Source organism: Vanellus vanellus (assembly GCF_965231255.1).
Source record: "Vanellus vanellus genome assembly, chromosome: 2".
NCBI classification, from domain to species: domain Eukaryota; kingdom Metazoa; phylum Chordata; class Aves; order Charadriiformes; family Charadriidae; genus Vanellus; species Vanellus vanellus.
In genome coordinates this window covers 144,213,283-144,237,663 of record NC_138906.1, presented here as the reverse complement: position 1 = coordinate 144,237,663, position 24,381 = coordinate 144,213,283, and the positions used below count along the sequence as shown (strand labels likewise).

The 24,381-nt window shown below is 39.3% G+C and overlaps 1 protein-coding gene across 1 annotated transcript in view; it reads left to right on the top strand.

The window, feature by feature from the left end:
* Positions 1-19,963, top strand: part of RAD54B (RAD54 homolog B) — a gene marked incomplete at its 5' end in the record, with an annotated part of 68,013 nt that extends 48,050 nt beyond the window's left edge. The window contains 10 exons of the mRNA XM_082499348.1: positions 541-703; positions 1,423-1,648; positions 6,251-6,458; positions 6,997-7,136; positions 7,738-8,028; positions 9,421-9,602; positions 11,822-12,083; positions 14,384-14,450; positions 14,750-14,950; positions 19,675-19,963. Coding sequence (XP_082355474.1) covers positions 541-703; positions 1,423-1,648; positions 6,251-6,458; positions 6,997-7,136; positions 7,738-8,028; positions 9,421-9,602; positions 11,822-12,083; positions 14,384-14,450; positions 14,750-14,950; positions 19,675-19,892 — 1,958 coding nt within the window. The 3' untranslated portion in view covers positions 19,893-19,963. The remainder of the gene's footprint in view (positions 1-540; positions 704-1,422; positions 1,649-6,250; positions 6,459-6,996; positions 7,137-7,737; positions 8,029-9,420; positions 9,603-11,821; positions 12,084-14,383; positions 14,451-14,749; positions 14,951-19,674) is intronic.
* Positions 19,964-24,381: the final 4,418 nt, after the last annotated feature.

The window sequence follows — 24,381 nt, the reverse complement described above, 5'->3', positions numbered from 1 at the left end:
TCTTTCCCTGTTTGTTTGTTTTTTTTTTTTTAACAAATCGTTGTCTTTTAATCTCTGTTTCTCAGGCAGAGAAGTCTTCCTGGGCAGCTACAAGAATATCCCCTTGAAATGTACTGTCTAGACTTTATGTAGGCCATTGTTTATGTTCTTTTTCTTATACTTTTCTTTCAGAAGCCTTTTAGAACTTCTTCTGATTTAACTCTATGCATTCAAAGTCATCATGCAGTGTTTATTAGGTAGGCAGTTTCACCTCATCATAAAAAAACCCTCAGATTTCTCAGTTTGCCACCTTTGCCTTTAAGAAAAATGCAAACTATTTCGGAGACATCTGTAAAAGGATTTTTTATTTAGAAGGCTACACAGATGCTCTGTTGGTAAATGCATTTTCTGGCTGAGAACGGTCAATATATTAAACAGTGTTTTTAGCAGTCATTAGATCATTGACTTTATTCTGTAGCTGAGTTAGAGAAATAGTACACTTTGCTAACAGACTAAAAATAATGGTTTTGTGCAATACTTGCATATGTTTTGAACTTCAAGATTCTTTAGTTATGCCAAGACCAAATGCAAGTCATCAGTGGACATTCAATAAGGCTGGTTTACCTGTGGTGGATGTAGTTGTGGATCCTTACATTGCAAATAATCTCCGACCTCATCAGAAAGAAGGAATTATATTTCTATATGAATGTGTAATGGGAATGAGGTAAGAAGATAATTATCCTTTTGGTTTTCAATACCTGTAATATTTTCATGCCCATGTTTGGAATCAGACAATTGGAATGGGAAGATTTGAGCAATTGTTCAATTAATTAATATTAGTAATTTTCTCCCAGTAAAGGTTGCACAAGTTTTTTCTGACCTTTGTGTAGCATCATGCTTGCTGTGACTTTATCAGATGTGATGAGAAGCTAATGCACCAAAAGGCCTGTCAGTTCTACTGCAAATACCAAGTCTTGTAAACACAGATACATTCTAACCCATGCCAAAGCACACTTCTTTTGGGGATTTATAATTCATATAATTCATAATTATTCATATAATTTATAGTTCAGGCATTTAGAATAAAGAAGGTGTTATACCAACCTGTTGAAAAAAATACAGGACTATTTTCAAAAGTGTTTTCTCAAGTTATAGATTCCTTAGGGTATATACAAGTTTTTAAAATATTAGATAATAAATTTAATTCTAAAAGAAGATCTAAACTATTTGGTTTTGGAACTAATGCAATAATGTAGAAAATGAGGAATTTCACTCTAAGGTCTTCAGGTCTAACCGAATGAAAACCTACAGTAGAGCATAATAAGTGTAAATAGGTTATATATACTTGAGAAAACAACCACAAGAAGCAATTCCCTAAACCAGTTGTACATAATTATAGATATATCTTTTTAAATGGTATCACCACCTAATTATATCTTGCAGAGTCAGTGGCAGATTTGGAGCTATTCTTGCTGATGAAATGGGCTTAGGAAAAACATTGCAATGCATTGCACTTGTCTGGACTCTTCTGCGTCAAGGGGTCTATGGATGCAAACCTGTACTAAAGCGAGCACTAATTGTCACCCCTGGGAGTCTGGTAAAAAACTGGAAAAAAGAATTTCAGAAATGGTTGGGAAGTGAAAGGATCAAAGTCTTTACAGTTGATCAGGTAAGATTTATTTCCAAAAGGGGATTGGGTCTTATTTGGCTCAGAATATGACATTGTGATTTTTTTTTTTCCTCTTTTTTATTTTTAGCCGTAGACCAAGACTAGTAATTCTATGTTAGTATTTATTTATAATACTTTATTTCTCCTTCAGGTAATTGTCCATATGGTAACCAGGTCATAACTCAAGCTCACCTGCCTGTGTAGCATATGTCTTATTTATCTTTCCTCAGGCTTCACCTTTGAAGATGTAAATGGTGACATGCTCCTCCTTGTGCATCTTTGGTTTCAGGAGCTTTCTGTTGTCTATCAAAGTGCACACCTTCCCTGCTTTATGTACTTGTACTCCGTTTCTGCGGTAGTTGCTTTTGTTCTGTTCTGAAAACTTTTTCCTCTTTGTTTCGGCTGTCTGTTTCAGGTTACTTCAGAAGGTTATTCCCTTTACTGTCACTTTCAGGAATTAGGTTTCTGTAGGGATGATTTAAAGTCTCATGAATCACCAAGCATAGAGGCTCACTGTTAGGTCATGTGAGTATCTCTCATCTCTAGAAGAATGCAGACGAGTACAAATCTTAATGAAGCAGGATGATGCTGATCCCTGTCCCTCCTATAGTGGAGCTGTTCCTGCTGGTAATGACACTCCCAAGTTCCTGTAGTGCCTGGATGAATCCCATGTGCTGACGAAGTATTTAATCTTTTACTGTCCTTGGTATACCTTTAGGGTCTTGCCTTTGCTTTTGAAACACAAAACTCTCTCCATCCTTTACTGCAAAGACTAGAAGTTTTAGCACAGATTCTATGCTTCAGTGACCTTAATTGACCACATTGGGCAGGAAAGCACCTGGCCAAGTAAAAGACAAGAGAGTCCAAGGAGTGAGGCTGTAGCATCAATGACAGAGGGCCTTCTCTGGAGGAGAGCCGCATCTTGCTCTGGTTATCCAGTAAGGCTTTCTTGCCATGTAAATCTTCCCATTAAACATGGCTCAATAGCTCAGTCAGAGGGTTGGGTCCCCGCAGGACTGGCATTCATGAAGCTGTGAACAGGAGACTTGCTGTCGCCTTTGTTAACACTTCTGAAGCTTTCAGATTCAAGCTCTGCTTTTTATAATTAACCATCCAGTATTTTTTTGGTAAGACTTCTGGTCCCCATGTCCTTATGGAGTGGACATTCAGAGAAATTGTTTAGCAAACTGTGGTTTCTATATGTACATTCAGCAATTTGCTGTACCCTTACCTTTTCCTTGCTCCTATATATTTGAATTGTGTCAGTGGGAGGAAGTGGAGAACTTACAGTATGTGCACTGGTGCTTGCAACAAAAATTATGATATTTATTTTCCAAAGTTATTTTTTAATCTAATAGTTCCATACAGGTAGACTGAAGAAACAAACAGTACTTCGTTCTAAAGATGACCCGATTCTTAAATCAAGCAGTTTTGTTTTTCATTTCTTGAATTATCCATATTTCAGATGAAGTTTTCAAACTGTTATTAAACTCTTTTGTAGAGCATACAAGATTTTGTAACAACAATTATTTCTTTGAATTCCACTCATTACTGTCAAACCCTTGAAAATACTGAACCATCTTCTACTGAGGACAATCCACATGTAATATGTGCTCTTTGTATCATTTGCTTTTCTTAGTAACTTGTTTCAAGATGTGGAAATGAAGCACACTGACTTGTCAGGAGCTGTAATGTAGTATATGTTAGGGTGAGAAATACAGAAGTTTCTAAAAGAAGTGGATACAAGGCAAAACATAGTATGGCAACATTTTTACCTGAAAAGGTAGTTAGAACTAATTGAAGGTTTTCTTGCAGTTTTAATGAATAACGTTAGGAGGAGAAAACCTGAATTTGCTGACAGTTACTATGATCCCAAATGACAGTAGCTTTCATTTTCTTTTAATTTAAATAACTTCAATATTCTTACTCATCTCGTTGGAGACATTTGGATTGAGGACACTTAGCAGCTTTTAAGACTGTGTTCCAAAATAGGAAGGAATACATTGTCATGCAAAAGGAAGACACCATATGACTTGCCTGGGGTATAATGAGGTATTTCAAAATAATTTACTGTCTATCTTCTCCAGAAAAACAGCAATTACCATACTGTTATTTCTCCTGTATAACTTAAAAGGAAGAGCTTGGCTCAAACGTTTTTTCTATTCTTGCCTGTAAGGAATACATTCAAAGAACTGGCAGACTTTTAAAAATGTGTTAGGTGTGTTTTCCTCACTTTCACACTGAAACACCACGAAAACTGATCCTAACCCTTCAGTAACAGACTCTTCAAAAACACCAGGACATTATCTGCTTTTAAAATGTGCTTACAGTTTACTTCTGTTAAAATGCAAATGTCATGTGGAGGACATTGCTTTTAAAATGAAGGCATCCCTGCAAAGGTTGCTTTTAGGTCTTGTTAATCCACGTTCTCTGCATTTGAGATGTGTTTGAGAGAATAACTCCTTTATCTGTTTGCAGAGTATCACTTCTACTGGGGTTTTTTTTGTTTGTTTTCTAAGGCAAAATATCTGGAGAATTAATTCAACGTTTACATTGCTTCATGATTCAGCATCTTTTTAATTTACACTCCACCAGCTACATTGGATTTGGACGAGTGCGAAGAAGGGTCTGTTCAAAGAGCAAGTCTGGAACGTTATGGAGCTCTAATACTGATTGACAATTGCTCCATATGTGGCTCCGGGCAACTCACTTAAACCTGTCAAGTCACTTTGGGTAATTGTGAAAATGGAGGCTATAATACATACATATCTTGCAGCCAGTTAAGAGGATAAATTAATTACTTGAAATTAGCTTGTAAATTTATTTTAATTTTCAGTCCATCATTCACTGCTGTTATTATATACAGCAGTGAATACATTAGATCTGGCTGCAGGGGGCTTATAATATGCCAGGACTCTCCTGCTTTTTTTTAAGGTGTTCAAACAGTGCAGAAGAGTTGATGATTTACCACGTTGGAGGCAGTTCCCTAGTGCCCCCCCTACTTTCTCTGTAGTCTCAGCCCACACACAGAAAGCGTAGGAAAACAAATTGATTTCTGAACCCTGGGCATCTTCTGATGCTTGGCCATCCCAAGAGAAGGTCAGAGAGGGCTACATTGTGGAGCCTGAATACTGGGCAGGAAAAACATTGGGTGTTGCTTACAGGGCTCCTCTGTGTCTCTGTTCCTGTGCTGGGCATTTTTTTGCTCCTATTTTGAAACTGGCAGTAAAAAGACTGGCCAGAAAAAAGGCAGTTAACTACGGTCCAGGAAACAACAGGAATGCTCGGGTCCAGTCCAAACGCCTGGGGAAATCGGTGCATGCCCTTGTTACCTGCCCCTCACTACTCCTGGACCTCTTTGTGAGCAGCATGTGGGGACTGATCTACTATGAGGTACTTTGTGAGATTAACGTGCCAGATTCGGCCCATAGGTTCATCTGAATCACCTGCTAGGAGGCTCTAAAGGTTGTGATAATTAAGCGGTGCTGCTTTTACAGTCTATTACACCATCTGGCTCCAGACTTAGTTGTCTGTGTTTGGTAACTGATCTTGTTTGGAAATAAAAATACCTTCTGAGGCTCTAGCTTGATTTGCTTTCACAATTAAAGAGGTTCTTCAGCCTGTCAGCTGGGCCCATAGCCTGCTTAGTTAGTGAGCACTGTTAGGAAATGGGAAGGAACATGCAGGGAATTAGCGCCTGGAGCTAAGCAGGAAGGTGAGGAATGTGCCCACAGTAGATTTTTCTATTTTTACGCATAATTGCAAGGCAGGTAAGCAATCCTAGTACATTCACAAGTCTGTACAGAAATGTAAATGTTTCTAGGAAACTTTTTTGGAAGAAGCTTCCTGTCACATTGCAGTGACTTCTTATTTAGTGTGTCTCTTTCCTTTAATAGACATCAAAAGCCTTGATGTCTATTGGAGGAGAAGGGTTTAAAGGGTATATAAGAGTCGAGGGGCTCACAGCCATTTTCTGACCAGTAATACAGGGTTTAGAAATCAATTGCATTTATTTACCACTACACAGGCATGTTTTCTGGGGCTGGTTATGGGCTCTGCTTTCAGAGTCCCAGGCTGCCCTTACCCGTTGGCCAATCCACCAATGTTAAGGGGCTGTAATAAAGTTGTTATAATATTCAATTCCAAACTACGAGAGGAATTTTGATAGAACTTGGTAACTTCCTACTGGACCACATTGCTGCACCCTGTAGCTTGAGATCCCAAAGTGAATGCACAGGCAGCTACTTATGCCTCTTTGCTATCTTGGCTTTAATTTGAAGCTTACCTAAATGCGAGGACTGGGAAGCTGTTACAGGGAGCCTGTGCTTTTCACCTTCACGGTAATATGTCTCAGAGGATTTGAAGGCCTAAAAGAATAATAAATTTTCTTTTAATGAGGTGGTAAAACTCTAAATTGCTGCATCAGATCCCATATTTCCTTTGCAAATTAGGAAAGAATCAATAATCCAAACTCATGGAAGAGATAGTAAATGTCTTGTATCATGCTAGGAAACAAATTCTGTAGACACTGAATGTTTAAGGAATATGATGACCGATCTCCAAAAGAATGGTTGTATGATATATTTTCTTTTACACCTGCAGGACCACAAAGTAGAAGAATTCAGCGGTTCTCCACTTTATTCAGTTCTGATAATCAGTTACGAGATGCTACTGCGATCTTTGGATCAAATTCAGGCTATAGAATTTAACCTCCTAATCTGTGATGAAGGACATCGTTTGAAAAATAGCTCTATTAAGACAACTACAGCCCTTACTAGTCTGTCTTGTGAGAAGAGAATTATCCTTACTGGTTAGTAACTGTAGCTACTTTTAATATTTAGCTATGCTAATAGTACTAGGTTGGGATAAAGGAAAAAGCTATTGTAAGTATGGCAGGAGCACCATATAAATTTTGGCAATGGGTATAAAATGTACAAATCTTGGGTCTTGTAAAAACAGATTATTTGCAATTTTTTTTAAATAAATGTAAAATTTGTCTGACTTCAGGGACAGGCAAGAAACCTGAGAACTTCTTTAAAGGAATCAGGACTCTGTTTACAAACACTAATTGTTTTGCTTTGTAGTTACTTAATAAAATTGATTTAGAATTTGACTTTTTAAATTCGTTTGTCAAAACAATTACATGTGCAGTCTGTTTAATAGGAGAGTAGCTTATTAATCTTGATAAATTTTTAGATTAATTCAGAACTTCGAGTAATTCACATTGAAACAAAACATTTGTTTTCAAGATACAGTTTTAACGTTAAACCCTGCATTCAATGATTGTACTTCATCCCTTTCAAGAAAAAGTTACCAAACGCAGAATTGTATTTTTTTTCTCTTCCCAGGTACTCCAATCCAAAATGACTTGCAAGAATTTTATGCATTAATAGAGTTTGTGAATCCTGGAATACTTGGTTCTTTATCCACGTATAGAAAGATATATGAGGAACCAATTGTCAGGTCTAGAGAACCTTCAGCAACAAAGGTATATTATTTAAAAAAATGCAGTTATAGAAGAAAATTCATAGGCAGCACTGTGAAATATACTTTCTATGGAATAAAGTGAAGCTCAGGACTACTAATAGTAGCCAAAGCTTTTCACTTTCCTATTTGAAATAAATTCAGTTGCTCTCCAAAGGGAGCTGGAAGAATACATGCATGTTGAGATCACATCATTTCAGCTGCCTATTAATTAGTAGGCAAAAATTGTTCTTCCAGCACCTTGCATTCACAAAAACTCCATGTGCATTACCACATTTTATTCATTTATACCATACTTTATTCATTCTTAGTTTCTCCACAGTACAGTAAAATCTGTATGATTTCATTGCATCAGTCAGGAAATTCTGGAATGTAATTTGAGCCTTGGATGTCTTCTGGGACATTTTTTCCTTTATTTAAGACTTTAGAAACCAAACCTAGAACTAAGCAGTGGTACTAATTGGAGAAGAATTGATCATTACAGTCCTGTGTTAGAGAATGGTATCATACGTTTAAAACGTTCTTTAACTACCTAATTAAAATCATACAGAAATTATTGGAATGAAATGCAAGATTATCATTAATTTTGTGCTTTGTTCTTTTAGGAGGAGAAGGAATTAGGAGAAAAAAGAGCAGCAGAACTCACACGCCTCACTGGACTCTTTATTCTTAGGAGAACACAGGAGGTTATAAACAAATTTCTGCCCCCCAAAAAGGAAAGCATAATCTTTTGCCGACCAACAGCACTGCAACTTGAATTGTATCGAAAACTGCTCAGTTCTCAAGTTATTAGGTCCTGTCTACAAGGCAAGCTAGAAAACAGTCCTCACCTAATATGCATAGGAGCTTTGAAAAAACTTTGCAATCATCCATGTCTTCTGTTTAAAGCTATAAAGGTATCTATTTGCGTGGGGTGGGTGCCTACAATTAGTCATCTCAGCAGGCAAAGCTCACTAGAACTATATTATGGTCAATGTGCGTGTTACTTAAGGTTATTTCCATGCTCTCTTCTCACATACAGCTTGCTTTGGGAGACCTGCTTTCAAAACCATAAATGTTAGGAAATCTGAATGTACTCAGAGAAGGTGCCTCACCAGTCGCCGGTTGCCTTATGTTATTTTCTTGTTCTTCATACGTTTTCCGTCTTAATCTTGACTCTGAATATCTGTAAAAATACATGTAAATGTAAATTTTACAAAGAACACTGTCAGCTGGAGATCGTTCCATGTACTCTGCTGGTTCCTCTGAAACCTTCCTGTCCATGTGATAATTTCACCCTCAAGCTCGGTGACACTGGGAGCTGCAGGCTCAAGATATTAGTGGTACTAGATGTCTCTGTTTCCACTTCTGGGATCCTATCACACTGTACACCTTGTTGTTTCTATAGAACTGTTCGCATTCCTATAGGTAAATAACATGATAGTTAGAACTTGGTAATACTAACTTCTATGGCCACTAGTCAAAGTCCAAGTAAGGTGGGTGGAAATGTAAGTCTGTCTTAAAAGACGCACTTCATGACTGTGCTGTGGACATTCATTAAAGTCCACAGCACAGACCTCTCTGTAACTTTGAACACTGCTGAGTAAAGTTCATTGCCTTTACGTCATAGTATAAGCATTAGAAAATTTCCATATGTGGAAGTTTAACCCTTCAGAAATTATAGGGATGGAAAGGACTATATGTGCAAGTCACTTATTACTGTTGTGGTTTTGGGGTTTGATTAGTTTGGCTTTTTCCTCCCTGCGAAACATTGATTTTCAAATGACAGCAAAATATTACCTGTATTCTTCTATTTTATTGGTTTTGCTTGTTAGCTTTTCTTCACTTCCAGTTGCATAACTGAATCATAATGGAAGCATCTTCCTAAAAAAAGTCAATGACCGGGGAGTTCCACAATAAGGTGTCATGGGATTTAGAAAGAATAAGCAGAGTGTTGATTTTTCCCCCCAACTTATAGGCATGGCTTTGGTGTGGGTGTACATCTGTGTGGTTGTTTAAGTAGAGAAGTAGAAGTAAAACGCATTTTCCAGTTTTAAGTATATCAACTTTCTACTCAGCTGCAAACAACGTCTTACATTAAAGGGTGTAAAGCAAAATAAACACTATAGGTATTTTAAAACTGTGCTTTAAATGCAGTATTGGGAGATTGTAATGCTCACATGATACAGTACTTTGTGGCAGCTTTCAGTGTCTCCTTTTGTCTTTGTAATAAAAGTATAGTAAAGTTTTTAAAAAACCCAAAACATGTTAGAGAGGACATAGGACTTGAATCCTTTTCTTTTCAACAGGAAAAAAGCTGCGATCCTGTGTCTGATGAACATGATGAGTTCAGTCTCTACGAAGGTCTAATAGATGTCTTTCCTCAAGATTATACTTCGGACACTTTCTCTGAAACTGATTCAGGAAAATTGCAGGTGCTGGTGAAGTTGTTAGCAGCAATCCATGAGCTCAACTCTTCAGAAAGGCAAGTGTGAAAGAAAGGTAAAAGAGAGATAATGGGAGTGACCTGCTTGTTATTGTTTTGCTTTTCAAATGCATGGGGATGTAATATTAAAAAAAAAAAAAAGGCATTGCAACTGTTTACAGAGATGCCAGGCACATTCATGCATTGTACTCCTGGCTCTTCCATGTTAAATTACTAAACTAGGATTTACGGCTGACATTTTCAAAGTTGCTCTTCATATTTTTTCAAGATAAAGATACATGTATTTTTCATACTGAGTTCCAGCAAGTAAGATAGAGTTTGCTACAGCCCCTGTACTATGACATATTATCTACTTGCAAAGACTTTCCAATGCTTTGTATCTCCTTGAGGAGATTATTCATATATTAAATACTTTAAATTGCACTAAAATATTTTTAGTTACTAGATTATAAGTTCTTCCCTCTTTAATGATGTTTAACTGCTTAGTGCTTGCTGCCTTTTCTGTTCAGGGGAACCAATCTCAACAGATGAACTTGCACAGCAACTGCTTATTTTCCCTGTGGTAAATGCCACTAACATGTAGCAAAACCTCTGTTTATCATGGGGTAATAAGATGCACATGGTTAGTTACTGTGCAGTTGCTGATTCGTGGAAATCTCACATGACCTTGTGTCCCTTGATAACTTTTTTACATACTCCTGCCTTAAAGCCCAGTTATTCCAAAAGTATTTAGCTTTTAGCTTTTATTTAAGTTGATGCTTAAATAGGCCATGCTGTAATTCAGTAGCAGGAAACAACAGCAGATCTCTTGGCACTGATGTAATGGAATTTGTTTCTTCCTGATGTTCTCTCTTTGCAAATTAGAAGCTGTGCCTGTTGTTGGGGTTTATATGCCTAGCAGCCATTGAAACCAATAACAACTAAATATCTAAATGTAGCGGCCTTATTTCTTGTAGGTCAAAAGAATCAGGGGTATCAGGAAAAAGGACCTTTCCCTCTATCAGTGCTATGGGAGCTGCTGAGTTACAGATGGTGTTAAGGCATTATTTTACACTTGTAACAGTTTTGTTGCTTTAATTCAATGCTGTTCGTCTTTCTTTTTCATTTGTTTCTCTGCTGTCATTAGCACTAAATAGTTTTTGCAATATACAGAATCAATTCTAGTCCTCTTTTAAAGTTTATATTCTATTTTTGAATGAAAACAAAGGTGTGAATTTGGGGTTGATTGACAAAAAATATCAATCAATCAATTGCAAAGTCTTTACAAACAAATCTTGGATGTAGTTCAACTGTAAAATGTAATACTAAAAATACTTTAAAATAATTTTAAAATGTTAATTTGTCAGGTTTTCCCTGAAATTATTTGTCTAGTTCATCAGCACTTGTTTTTAATAAAAATTATTTTAAAAGATGGAGCACCTTTAATGTAATTTTGTACATTTAGTTTAGATTATAAAAGACCTCCAAACAAGATCTGGCAGAAAATGCCCTAATGGTGCTTATTATGGCTTAAATTCAACAGATCTTTCTTTGTCCACTCAGTAGACTCATCCTCAATATCTGGAAGGATAGAAATTCTAGATTTGCAGATCTCTGAAGCTTATTTAGTCAAAATTTCAGAGAAAACCCACCAATATAGTATGGGTCATTAGGGTAAGGGATCAGGAGACTGATTTTGCTTTAAATAAAATAACAACAAATATCGAGACTATAATGTTTGTGGTATCTTTTGCTATCCTTCATCCCAGTTCTTTTCAGTCATAAAATGTAGCAGTCATTGCTTTCCTATTTGACTTTCATGATTTTGTTTATTAGAATTTTCAAAAGTTGTCTATGGAAGTTCACAGTAGCTTTTTCAGTAAGTACAGGCATATATATATTATTTATTAGCTGCTACAACACCCTTTACAAATGCTGCCTTAACAACTGCTATTTTGTATAAATAGAGATTTTTTTAAAAAAAATATCTATATGGTTGGTTCTGGATCCCTGCAATCTGTGCATTAAGCCAAATTCTGTTGCGAAGGAAAACATTCATTATTTAACATTTGAATGCTTGACAGTAGGTATAATGCATCCAAATCTAGTATGTGCTTCAAATTAATTGGAAGTGTTTTATTTCTTAGGAAACATGAGTAACCTCAGGTTGATGTGTAATTTTTGCCTGACTTGTAATTTTATTTTCCTTGATGTCTTCAGTAATTTGTTATTGGATTTTACCAAGGCCTAAGATGATAAGATAACTTTGTTTTACTGTTTGACAGAGTCGTATTGGTATCCAATTACACTCAGACATTAAACATATTACAAGAGACATGCAAACGTTATGGATACTCTTATACCAGACTTGATGGACATACTCCTGTCTCCCAGCGGCAGCAGATTGTTGATACTTTTAATAGTAAATTCAGTCCAGCCTTTATCTTTTTGCTGAGTTCAAAGGCTGGCGGAGTAGGACTGAATCTGGTCGGAGCATCTCATTTGATCCTGTATGATATCGACTGGAATCCAGCTACAGATCTTCAGGTCTGATACAACTGTGTATGAGGGGGTTGGGGTGGGCATCAATGAGATCTTGATTGAGTTTGAAGTGCCTGACTTTACACATCTTATTGCTACCCAATTAACACATTGCATCTGGACAAGTATATTACTGGGGAAAAACTGTATGTAAGGAGAAAAGAAGAAATGTTTCTCTGTCATATTATATATATTGGTGTCATTAGAAGCCCCCTTGCAGTAACAAATGAAGAGTAAATTCTGGTTTCCTTGGAGGAGTGAGTCCTGTATCCCCTTTGTCTCCTGACCTCTTTTTAACTGGAAAGTTGCTGTGTGTTAAAGGAGATGCCGCTGCCTGAGCACTCACACACCATTCAAGGCGTCGCACACACACACACCAGATGAGTTTTTAACTGCTGGGACCAAGGTCCCTTCGCAGCGGGTGGCTCCAGTGAGTCAACCGGTGCCCCTTTCCGCTCCACACACTCTCGGGTGCACTCCCTCCTTCTTCAGACTTGACCGCAGGTGGCCAGGCTTCCCCTGTGGTACACGTATTTACTAATCAGCCTTGGAATTCTGGTGATTTAGCTTCACGGTGGAGTAAAATGCTGAGACTGAGAGAGGATGCTGAAAAATGCGCTCAGTTGTTTTCTAATATATGCACAGAGTATAACCCAAATTGGGGGTTTCCCACAGAACAGTCTCAGGCATTGGATTCTGTAAAAATAAATAAATTAATTGAAAGGTACAGCAGCAAGGTCAGCTAGCTGGGGGCCTCCGGAGAGGGACATCGAACAAAGAAATCCCTGAGCAATTATACCCTTGCGATCTATGCACCTTCTCCTCATGTGCTCTTCAGATGTCTTTTAGTCCAATGGTGATTTGTGGTCTGGGGTCTTCTAACACTTTATTAGATTCTTTTTCTGTGTCGGGGCAGGCAGGTTGGCTGTTGACTGCTCTTATCCTGTTGATTTGCAGTCCCTGCTGGCGGTTGGAGCCTCCTTATCTTCTGGTTCACACTTCTTGTGCACCTACACTCACTGGCAGAACATGGGGAACTGTGAAGTCCCAAACTTAGGGAAAACCACAAATCATCAGTGTCTTATCGACATTTTCCTCATACTAAAAGACTAAACACCACATTCTACCAGCTGCTAGGAAAATTACTAAGAAAATGAACTCTATTGCAGCCTAAAGGCTTCAGCAAATCTTGCTACTCGTGCTAAGTAAAGCTAGGCAAGCAGCATAAATCACACTATCTTATAACCTTAAGTAATTTATTCTAATTAAAATTTACTTACTTAAGCTAAACAACTAATATCTCTCAACACTCTGTTTCCAAAAAGAAAAGAAAATTATGATTAGACTGCATAGCAAGTGCTGCTGTTGATTTGCAATACCTGGGAAAAAGGGAGAGGTTCTGATCAGAATTAAGAGAATGAGAAAATCACGTGGCAATGATGCTAAAAGAAAGAAAACAAAGCCAGTGCTGTGCTATTCTTGTAACGGCACTGTTGGACTCAAGGGATTATTTAGTTGGCATAAGAGTCTCAGTTAGAATGGTCCTTAACAATAACAATTTTAAAAAACCTTTTTTATCAACGCAGTAAGAAACTTTTTATTGTAGAGTAATGCCGTGTTGCTCAATACCTGAAACAAACTGATTCTTGGCCCTGCTCCTATTCCAAGTGTGAATTAGTACCCTCATGTGGTCACTTGTCTTGTTGCTTGAAACACAGTCTGCTAAATCAGTCAAAATTGCTACAGGTTGCCAAAGACCGCAAGCCATGTTTGTGTCCTTGTACTCAATATGTATGTGTAACCCTTACATTTCTGACAAAAATCATATAACAGTACTCAGTTATTTTTTGTTTGTTTAAGAATTAAAGGGTGTGTGAAACACTAGTTTTACAGTTTTAAAAGAAATTGGAATGTCATTTCTAAAGCTGGTTTGTGGCAAAAAACGTGTGGAAATGGTGGAGAATGATGAGTATTCCTGAAATATTAAACAGCTGCTAATGCAAGGAAAACAGATATGGAGAGGGGATTTCTGGCAGGAAAGAGGTGAAACCGCTACCTTCCTATTACACTGCATAGAAAGAAAGGGCAGCATAAATGGCAGAAAGTAAATTACGTTTTCAAAATTATTTACAGTTAGTAACAGAAGAGTTTTGTGAAAACAAAAACAGTTATTGAGGAAAAGCTGACAACATCTTTTTGAATGAGCTAGAAGAACTGGTAATTTGATCGGCTGAGGCTACAAATTTTAGTTTAAATACTATTGTATAGTAGGCTGTTAATGCTCTTCATCTTTTTGCTTTCTTCAGGCAATGGCCAGAGTGTGGAGAGATGGTCAGAAACACGCCGTGTACATCTACAGACTGCTAACCACAGGTCAGAGATGGTGCTCAAACATACCCTAGAGTGAGACAGCTATTGAAATTTTGTCAATAAAAGAAAGGGAGAGAGTGTTTTTGAAAATCATTTGCTCTTTGAAAATATATATAATTTGTTCTGAATTCAGTTAAAATAGAAGCATCACATTGATTCATTTGCTTTGCTTTTGCTTTAATAACGGAAAATAGTGATTTAGCATTTCCTATGAATATTATTATAAAGAAATGGATTTGACTTTTCTTTTTCAGAATACTAGTCAAAAATTATCCCAGTGTATTTTTTATTTTTCAATACAGGGTCAATAGAAGAAAAGATTTATCAAAGACAGATCAGCAAACAAGACCTTTCTGGGGCAGTTGTAGACCTTTCCAAGACATCTGAACACATCAATTTTTCCATAGAGGAGCTTAGAAATCTCTTTACTCTTCATGAAGATTCCAGCTGTGTTACCCACGACTTGCTTGAATGCGACTGTATGGGAAAAAAAGACCATCAAAGTGAGTTTCTTTTTCTTTGTCTCTGGCCACTGCTGAGGTAGTACATCCATTCTGAATTTAGGTCTGTCATTGGAGAAAACTCTGATGCTCAGTAAAATAGGATTGAAGTAATGAGGTTCATTATGGGATCTTCCAGATATTGGCTGTTTTTTCTAATCCATAGAATCCCTTCACAAGATGAAGAGGAGAAAAGATTCATTCCTTGCAGTAACAACCAATTCATGTATCATGCCTCTTAATTCCTTGAATTAGCTATGGCCAGCTCAACTAGTGATTCATTACAACCAAATGACACTGTGTGGTGGTTTGTTTCTAAATATTCAAGGACAGTAATGAGTAGCTGGTAAGCGTTGGTTCAAAAGCTGTTTATCTGCAGATAGCTATACCAGCCAGTACCAGATGAAGATCTAGATAATGATAGGCCAAATCTCTGAATATAACCCTTCACTTCACAGTTATTAGCTAAAGCTCATGCAGGATGATTAAAATAGGTATTTGAGAAATATTGGAAGATCCTCTGGGAGTTTTAAACCCAAGTTGCAAATATTCACGTCTATCCTTTCTGTAGGAGTCAGTCTCTCATGATCTTTTGGCATACCAAAATTGTTTAAATACCTTGCTGCATACAGGTATATAGGTTTAAGTTAGGAGCAGGATTAAAAAAGAAAAAATATTTTAAGTTATGTTTACATCTCATCCGTTTTAGTTTTATAGCTCATCTAATTTCTTAAAGGAAGGCGTGTCTATTGCCCTGGTATGTTTCTTTCCTTTGGGCATGAAATATCCCCACACAGTATCACAGATGTGATAATGAGGTACCAATACTGCTGTCTTCTAAATGCACACAGATACCACAATGAAAAGAGCCAAAGAAATGGCTACAAGAGCGCATGTGTTCAACAGACCCAGTGAGACTATTTTGCTTGATGGTTTGCATGTCTCCAGGTAGTAGGCTGGAATTGTATTCCTTTCTCATCCCATTCTATCCAAAATGAGGAGGACTTGGTTAGTGAAAGCACAGTGTTTCTGTAGCCATAAGGATTTGCCACTCTCCTTTAATTTTCCTCCACATACTGATTTAATTGCCTTTGTGTCTCTCTTTAAGGACTGAAAAATTAGACCTTCTGGTTTCGCATGAATAAGTTATGTTCTAAAATACACCAGCCTCCACCTAGGCACTATTACAGGATCTGTGTAGAACACGCACCTTTAGTGTTAAATTTTAGCCAGACTTTCTCACTGGTGTGCAGTGAGGCAGGTAGAGCTCCTGGACTGCAAATCCAGAGAAATTTTATAATATTACTGTGATGAACACTGGTGCATGTAATTTTATTTAGCATTTTGCAATTGTTTAACACTCTTGAATGCTTGTCTTACGATTTGAACGCATATTTGTTCCATCAGTTCAACCACAACAACAGTTTCGCGGATCTCAGGGCAGTGAATGTAACCAGACTTCCTCAAGGGTAATCATATCTTGGCCCCAGTGAACAGAACCTTTTTGGCAGTAAATCAAGGAGAAAATTGAAGGTCATTCTTAGACTTAAGTGGTGGAACTGACAGAGTGAGGGGAAAGTTTGATTTCCTGAAGAGCAAAGGACAAACTGGCTTATCAGTTCCCTAGTCAAATTGTGAGTCATGGTCTTCAGTTTGATCACCCAGAATGCAGCTACCATTAGTTGGTCTCTTTGCCTTTCCTAAGAATAGAAAGCTTTCAAATTACTTCATCGGGGAACCAGATTCCAGGTTACTGGGGACAGATACTAATGCACAGAAAAGGCCAAGAACTTTCACTGGTTTGTCTCCTCCATTTCTAGCGAGTGTGATTCAAAAGATAAACTAAAGAGGAGCCAAACAATATAATACAGGCTTCACAATAGATGAACTTTTCATAGTGATCTCCATAAGACATATCAGTGAGACTGGATGTTCTTGACCAAGCTCCTGTTGTCCATTCACATTAGCGCCATTTCTAGGAAATCACAGGAATCTTGAAAGGAAGCAATTAACTGTGCATAGGTCATGCAGATGGGTTGCTTGCTATTCTACTGGCTTTCAGATCAGTTACAAAGCTGTAAGCCTATTGTTTTACCTGGTTATGGTGTAATTTATGGAGTTAAGAGTGTGTAATCTGTAAGGGGCCCAGGCCTTGGGAACAAAAATCCAGGTTGATGCAAACACAGACCCACTGTAAGTGAAGGAAGAGTTGGTATGTGAACTATTACAGGAGCTTGACCTCTACAAATCGGTGGGCCCTGATAATATCCACCTGAGGGTGTTAAGAGAGCTGACTGACATCATTGCGAAGCCACTCTCCATAATCTTTGAGAAGTTGTGGAGATCATGGGACATCCCAGAAGACTGGAAGAAGGCTAATGTCACCCCCGTCTACATGAAGGGTTTAAAGGAGGATCCAGGAAATTATAGGCCCATCAGTCTTAGTTCAGTCCCTGGGAAAGTTATGGAACAAATACTCCTGGGGGCTATCACAAGTCAAATGAAGTAACTGATTGGGAAAAGCCAGCACGGATTCACCAAGGGCAAATGATGCTTGACAAACCTGACCACCTTCTATGACAAAGTAACCTGCTTGGTTGATGTGGGGTGTGTGGTGGACACTGTCTACCTGGATTTCTCCAAGGCTTTCAACACGGTTCCCCACAGCCTTCTCCTAGAGAAACTGATGTATTATGGTCTAGACAAGTGGTCTATGTGGTAGGTGGGGAACTGGCTGACAGGCTGCACCCAGAGGGTGGTGGTAAATATCTCCTTCTCAAACTGGCAACCTGTCACAAGTCGGGTCCTCCGGGGATCAATATTGGGCCCAATGCTGTTTAATGTCTTCCTAAGTGATCTGGATGAAGGGATCAAGTGCAACCTGATGAGGTTTGCCGATGATACCAAACTGAGTGGGGAAGTGGACACTTCGGAAGGGAGAGCCACCCTGCAGGAAGACCTGGATAGGCTGGAAGAGTGGGCTAACAAGAACCTTACGAAGTTCAACAAGGACAAGTGTAAGGTCCTGCACTTGGGAAAACATAATCCAGGAGTGCAGCACAGGCTGGAATCTACCCAGCTGGGGAGCGGCTCTGTGGAAAGGGCCCTGGGGGTCTTGGTGGACAACAAGCTCAATGTGAGTGAACAGCGTGCTGCAGTGGCAAAGAAAGCCAACATGATGCTGCGTTGCATCAACAAGGGCATCACCAGCAGAGACAAAGAAGTCATTATCCCACTCTACTCAGTGCTTGTCAGGCCACACCTAGAATACTGTGTCAGTTTTGGTCCCTGCTGTACAAAAAAGATGTGGACAGGCTGGAGAGGGTCCAGAGAAGGGCCACCAACATGATCAAAGGACTGGGAAGCCTGCCATATGAGGGAAGGCTGAGAGAACTGGGTTTGTTCAGCCTTGAGAAAAGAAGGCTTAGGGGAGACTCTTATCACCATGTTCTAGTATTTAAAGGGTGGCTACAAAGAAGGTGGAGACTCCCTTTTTACAAGGAGTCACATGTCAAAGACAAGGGTAATATGTACAGGTTACTCCTGGGGAAATTCCGACTGGACACAGGAGGACAGTTTTTCACAATGAAAACAATCAGGCATTGGAATAATCTCCCCAGGGAGGTGGTGAATTCCTGATCATTGGACGCTTTTAAGATTCAGCTGGACAGGGTGCTGGGCCATCATCTTGTCTAGACTGTGCTTTTGCCAAGAAAGGTAGGACCAGATGATCCTTGAGGTCCCTTCCAACCTGGTATTCTATGATTCTATGACTTCAGAAGTGCATCTATTCTAATTTTTCTTCTGGCCAGTAAAAAAATATGTTGCATGTCTAGTGCAAATGTGCATCATATGTCAGTCAAAAGGAAAGTCTTGCATATATGACTCTTTATGGGCTCTCCAAAACTTTAAAAAACTCAAGAATACTCTGAGTCATCACACTGTTCATGTCATTGGTCTTTCCTAAGGAGCACATAACACTGCTATGAAAATATTTGACGACAGGTTTGAAACTGATAGCAGCAGTGATGCAATTTTTTCCATCCAAAATGATGCAATTTTTTCCATCCATTTGTCACATGCATCAGATGAGTCATGAAGCCAGCAATGTGTGACATACCCTGCAGTGACCTGATACTGTTTAGGATCCTTTGTCAAAAGTGAATTCCTCTTTTTGTGCTTCACAGGCAATAGTCTTTTCCTTACTGTGATCTACAGTATACAATATTGTGTATATTGAACAACTTGACATAATCTGGATGTACAGAGTGCATAGCTCTGGTGTGCTAAGTCAATGAAATAGCTATTCAAACTATTCTTAGCTGGTTGAAATGACTCCTCTGGGAGGAAATAGAAACTAGCACGAATTTTGCTGCAACATACTTCTAGATTCAGATTTACTTAAAGAATGGGAGCAGCCCAAATGTCACAGAATTAGGAAAACAGAAGAAAGGAAATTGCTAGATAAGATATTTCCTTTCCCATCCACGTGTAAAAGGATTTGGCTTTACGCTAGCATATGGTGATTTTGATAAACTCAATCAATGAGCAAGAAACAGCCTTTCCCCTCTTACTATGGATACATATGTTTGTGTTTCAATGACATAGCAGGATTATATATGCTGTCTATTTTCTCTCATTTGTTATCACCAACTGGCTTATTGATTCAGACTGAAATTTTCTGTCCTAGTTTTTTCTGATTAATCTACTGCATCATTTTTTTTCAGATCCTTCCTCAGCGAAGCCTTCTGCATCTAGAAGCTGCCAGCTCGGCCAAAATCATGGGAAGCCTGATTCAAAGAAACCGCTCTCCATGTCACAGCTGATGCAATGGAAACATTTCTCTGGGCAACATCAGACTCTAGCTGATCCCTTCCTTGAAAGGATAAAAGAGAATGCTTCTTTCGTTTTCCAGAATGTCACCAGTCCAACTTCCCCCACCTAATAAAACTGAAGTGTCTTTCCCTACCGCCTGCATCCTCCTCCTCATAGGTATAGTAAACAGCTATACGGATGTGCAGTTACATTTTGTTCTTTTTGCCAAGTTCTCTTCTGTGTATTTCTGGATAAATGTGATTCCTGGTGTTTATACACAGTTACAGTTATTACTAAGTTAATCATACTTACTATAATCATAATACAGATTTTAAAAACTAGCTTTGCTTTCCAGTCTTCTGTTCCTTTGGTATCATAATTAGTGAGATTGTTTTTATGGACATTCCTATGTATTTCTACTTTGGTTTATAGTTTTCATTTGACCATAAAGATTTATTGCTTGTAAAGGTGGCAGCTCTTGAGCCAAATTTTATAAGATTAGGCAATGCTATATACATGTATATGCTGTTAAGAAGACTGGTTGGATTCTTGTTCTGACAATGAAAAGTTATGTACCTGTGTAACTGCGGCTTTATAATGGGGTAGGTGTTTGTTGCCTTGAATTTACAATTTAATGAACCTCAGAGCAATAGCAACTGAGGTCCAAAATTCTGAGACCACAGCTTGATACTGTGTCAAAATATTTTGAAATTCACCTATTGCTTTTACTTGGGACAATAAACAAACTTTATTTCTCAGACATACAGAGTACAGGCTTATCTACGTTTAGCTGACTCCTTTTAGGGACAGTTTCTGCCAAACACTGGGCACTGAGCATATTTTCATGGTGTATTTTTTAATGGCTATGTTTTCCTTCTTCTTTGAAGGTGCAGAAGTTTGAAATCAGTTTACAGCTTTTAAGCTTTTACTTTGAAAAGTTTACAGCTTTTAAGCTTTTACTTTGAAAGGCCCAGAAGAACAGAAGATTGGATGATTTTCAGAAATACTGCAAACTTACAGAATTAAAAAGACCTCAAGCAAGAGTAGGTCTCCATTGTGGTAATTCTGCATTGTGCCACATGATGTGCAGCCTCTGGATATTTGGTACATGTGATAGCAGTGGCTAAAAGCCCAGCTAATGTTCTGAAAAAAGTTAAAATTGGTTTGTTCTCCTTGTTATAACAGTTAGTGCTCTGTCTTTCCCGAGACCGTCACTGAGTTCACAGTCCATCCTAACCCATCATCAAACGTTTCCCTTGCATTTTGATGCAGTTTGGGAACAGAGAGCCATGTGCACTGACCTCTCTTTGCCATCCATATTTATTTCAGAGGGTTTTTTGAGTTTCCTTTAACTCTAAATGCTGTATGATACTGGAAAATAAAACCCAAGTGAGAGAATGATTGAGAACATCATCAGTTACGAACATCTTTTTGGCATTCAAATTGTGTTCTTGGTAACAATTAGAATTGTGCTAATAGGTAGAGTTTAGTTCTTCAACATTTTATGCTGGCTGTTAAAGAGACTGTTCTTCACCCTGTATATGGTGGAGTGTGGTGGTCACGCTTATCCAGGTGCTGTGCTGCTGTGGTGCCCGTTCGCTGTTAGACAAAGGCTGTCTGATATCTTACAGCTCCCACAGCTTATTTTAACTAGCAAGGGCAAGGCTTTCCTGCAGCTTTGTAACTCAAGAAAGAGATTTTAGCCAATCTATATAATAATGATTATTGCAATTAGTAATTATCTGAGACTGATCATACTTAGATCTGTGCTGCCCGTAAGTTTCTGTAAGTTGTGCTCCTGTCCCTGTTTGTAGGAAGGATTGGAACATCTCTCTTATGAGGAAAGGCTGAGGGACTTGGGTCTCTTTAGTCTAGAGAAAAGAAGACTGAGGGGGGATCTTATTAATGCTTATAAATACTTAAAGGGAGGGTGCCAGGGGAATGGGAACAGTCTTTTTTCAGTGGTGCCCAGTGATAGGACAAGAGGTAACGGGCACAAACTTGGGCATAGGAAGTTCCATCTAAACATGAGGAGGGACTTCTTTACTTTGAGGGTGAGAGAGCACTGGTACAGGCTGCCCAGAGAGGTGGTGGAGTCTCCCACTCTGGAGACATTCAAAACCTGCCTGGATGCCGTCCTGTGCAACTTGCTGTAGGTGACCCTGCTCTGGCAGGGGGGTTGGACTAGATGATCTCCAGAGGTCCCTTCCAACCCTGACCATTCTGTGATTCTGTGATTCTCTGCTCTCTGCTGATGCTGATCTCCTATGTGGTTTCTTGCCTCTGCATGAACAAGTAGATGGCAGTTTGGTTCCATCACTGGTTTGTTTGTGGGACCCTGGTCATCTCTACTGAACACACACGAGCCCACTCAGGTTTGGAGCAAACCAGCTGGCAGTGTTGATGAGGAAACCTGGACATATAAGAGAAGGAAGTTTGCTCCAGGATCCACAATGAACCATGTTTCATCTTCTCTGCCCAAGGCAGTCCCTCAGGACTATCTCAGCAGGCCGTCTCGCCTCACCTGTAGAGTCTTGCCCTCACACAATCCTACATGCCGTCACGTCATGCACAACACAGCTGTGGCTGCATGCTGGGAAAACACAGGTCTCGCGCAAAAGCCCTTTCATTGTTTGGCCTCGAGGGTAGTTTTATTTTGGCAGTTTCTAAATAAGTAAGATAAAAGCTGATGCTGGAGCACCATGGAGCTCTTGGGAGGCCAGAGGAGATGAGCCCCCAGACATATTGCTGTATGTGTGAAGGTGATCCAGGCTCAGATCGTTGTTCTGGGAGGGATTTCTGGCAGATGGGCTATCACACTAAGTAATGTTGCTTCAAGGTTAAGAAGCCCAAAGTGGCCTATACAAACACACACAATGCCATTTATAGCCTCTGTATGATTCCCCGTCTGTGCCCTGCTACGCCAAGCTGCCCCAGATCTCTGGCAGTGGCAGCTGCATGGTGATGCTCAGTAGAAGACTCCTCCAGCATCCACCCAGCCAGCCAAATGTACACCCCTCATTAACCCTTCACGAACTTCTGGGCATGATGGAAGTACGCATGTGTTTCTTGGTTGTTTGGGTAAAACAATACTACCCAAATAACAGATTGCGCATGGCATTACACATGATGCAGATTGAAAATCTGCATTTGAAATTTGATGTCTCCTGGAAAACTATGTTTCTCACTGGAGGGATAGGTTGTGGAAAATATAGGAAGCATGAATACAGACTCTAATTTATTATGCCATCTGTGATTCTCCCACAATAGTCTACAACAGCCTGCAAAATGAGCTAGCCCATCTTCCCTGCATAATCACAGTATAATAATTGGTGTTTTCATACAGAGTGCAGCACGTGGACATATGAATTTCTTCACCCATAAGTGAGAAACATCTACTAGGAAAAGGACCTGTGGTGAATTTAGCCTAATCTGACTGTTGACGGATAAACTATATTGAGGATTTCAGGGCTCTACAAGGTCATATTGCCCCTTCTCTTAACAATTGCGAAACCCGAGAGGTTGGGGAAGGTGGCTGGTGCTGAAAGGCAAGTATCAGGTCCTAGCAGATGGTCTCAGATGTGGCTTTTGGATCCGCTGCCAGTGGTGCCAGCTGTAAAGCACTATGTAGTTTATGTTGCGTGGTCCCACCCATCAGCCCTGGTCTCCTAGGTCCAAGGTTTGCTCTGCAGAAAGGGGGAGGGAAGGGCTGTTGAAGTCATGGCTGTGTTCTAGTGCAATGCTTGAAATACAAAGTGTCAATCAATGTACGTGGCTGCCTTTTCCAGTTTTTGAGAGATGCAAGTGTTCATCCACCAAGTCGTGGTTCCTAGGGACCCACCCCAAAGAATAAGGCAGGTGTGCCTAGCAATAGGTCTGAAATGGTGGCTTCTTCAGTGCAGCATGGAAAACAAGAGCAGCAGAAACCACAGGAGTAAGCATAATGGCAAGCAGCGTATTTTTTTCAACAAATGCTAAGCAAAGATTGCCAGTATTCGACATTTATTAGTGCTGCAGAATCAGTGAAAATGTACAGAGCGGAGAGATATGCCTGAGGCAGCGAGTGGTGAGTGCAATGCCAGCTAAACGTCCTGCTGCCATTATAGGGGTGAGATGTTGAGGGTTATCAAGTCACAGTGCGCTCCATCTGAGCTCAGATGTGTCATAGGGTACTCCATAGAATGACACCGATTTGAGCTGCTTTGCACCGGCGGGCCCAGAGAGGAGTGCTCGCCCTGTCAGGAGAACAGATCAGAGATGTGTGCTCTTAGGGAATGGTCTGCTAATCTTAGAACGGCTACTGCAGGGCTCTGAATCACACTGGGTAGGGAGGACTGTCAACCAGCCCTCAGCTTCAGCAATCAATACTGTGTTCCTTGCCAGCTCTTAGCTGGGAGGAGGGGATTTTGGAGAAATTCTGTTACTTCTGGTGTACAGGGCATAGTGCCAAAGAGACAAGCGTACTGCATGTTCTCGAATGAGACCAACCCTGATTTTAAAAAGCAGAAGGGGTGGTGTTTTATTTATTTCTGTATACTGCGGCAAGAGCTTTTTTTAACTGGTTTCATCTGACTATTTTTGTTGATTCAGCTTTTATGCTTCCTGGCTCAGGTTTTTTT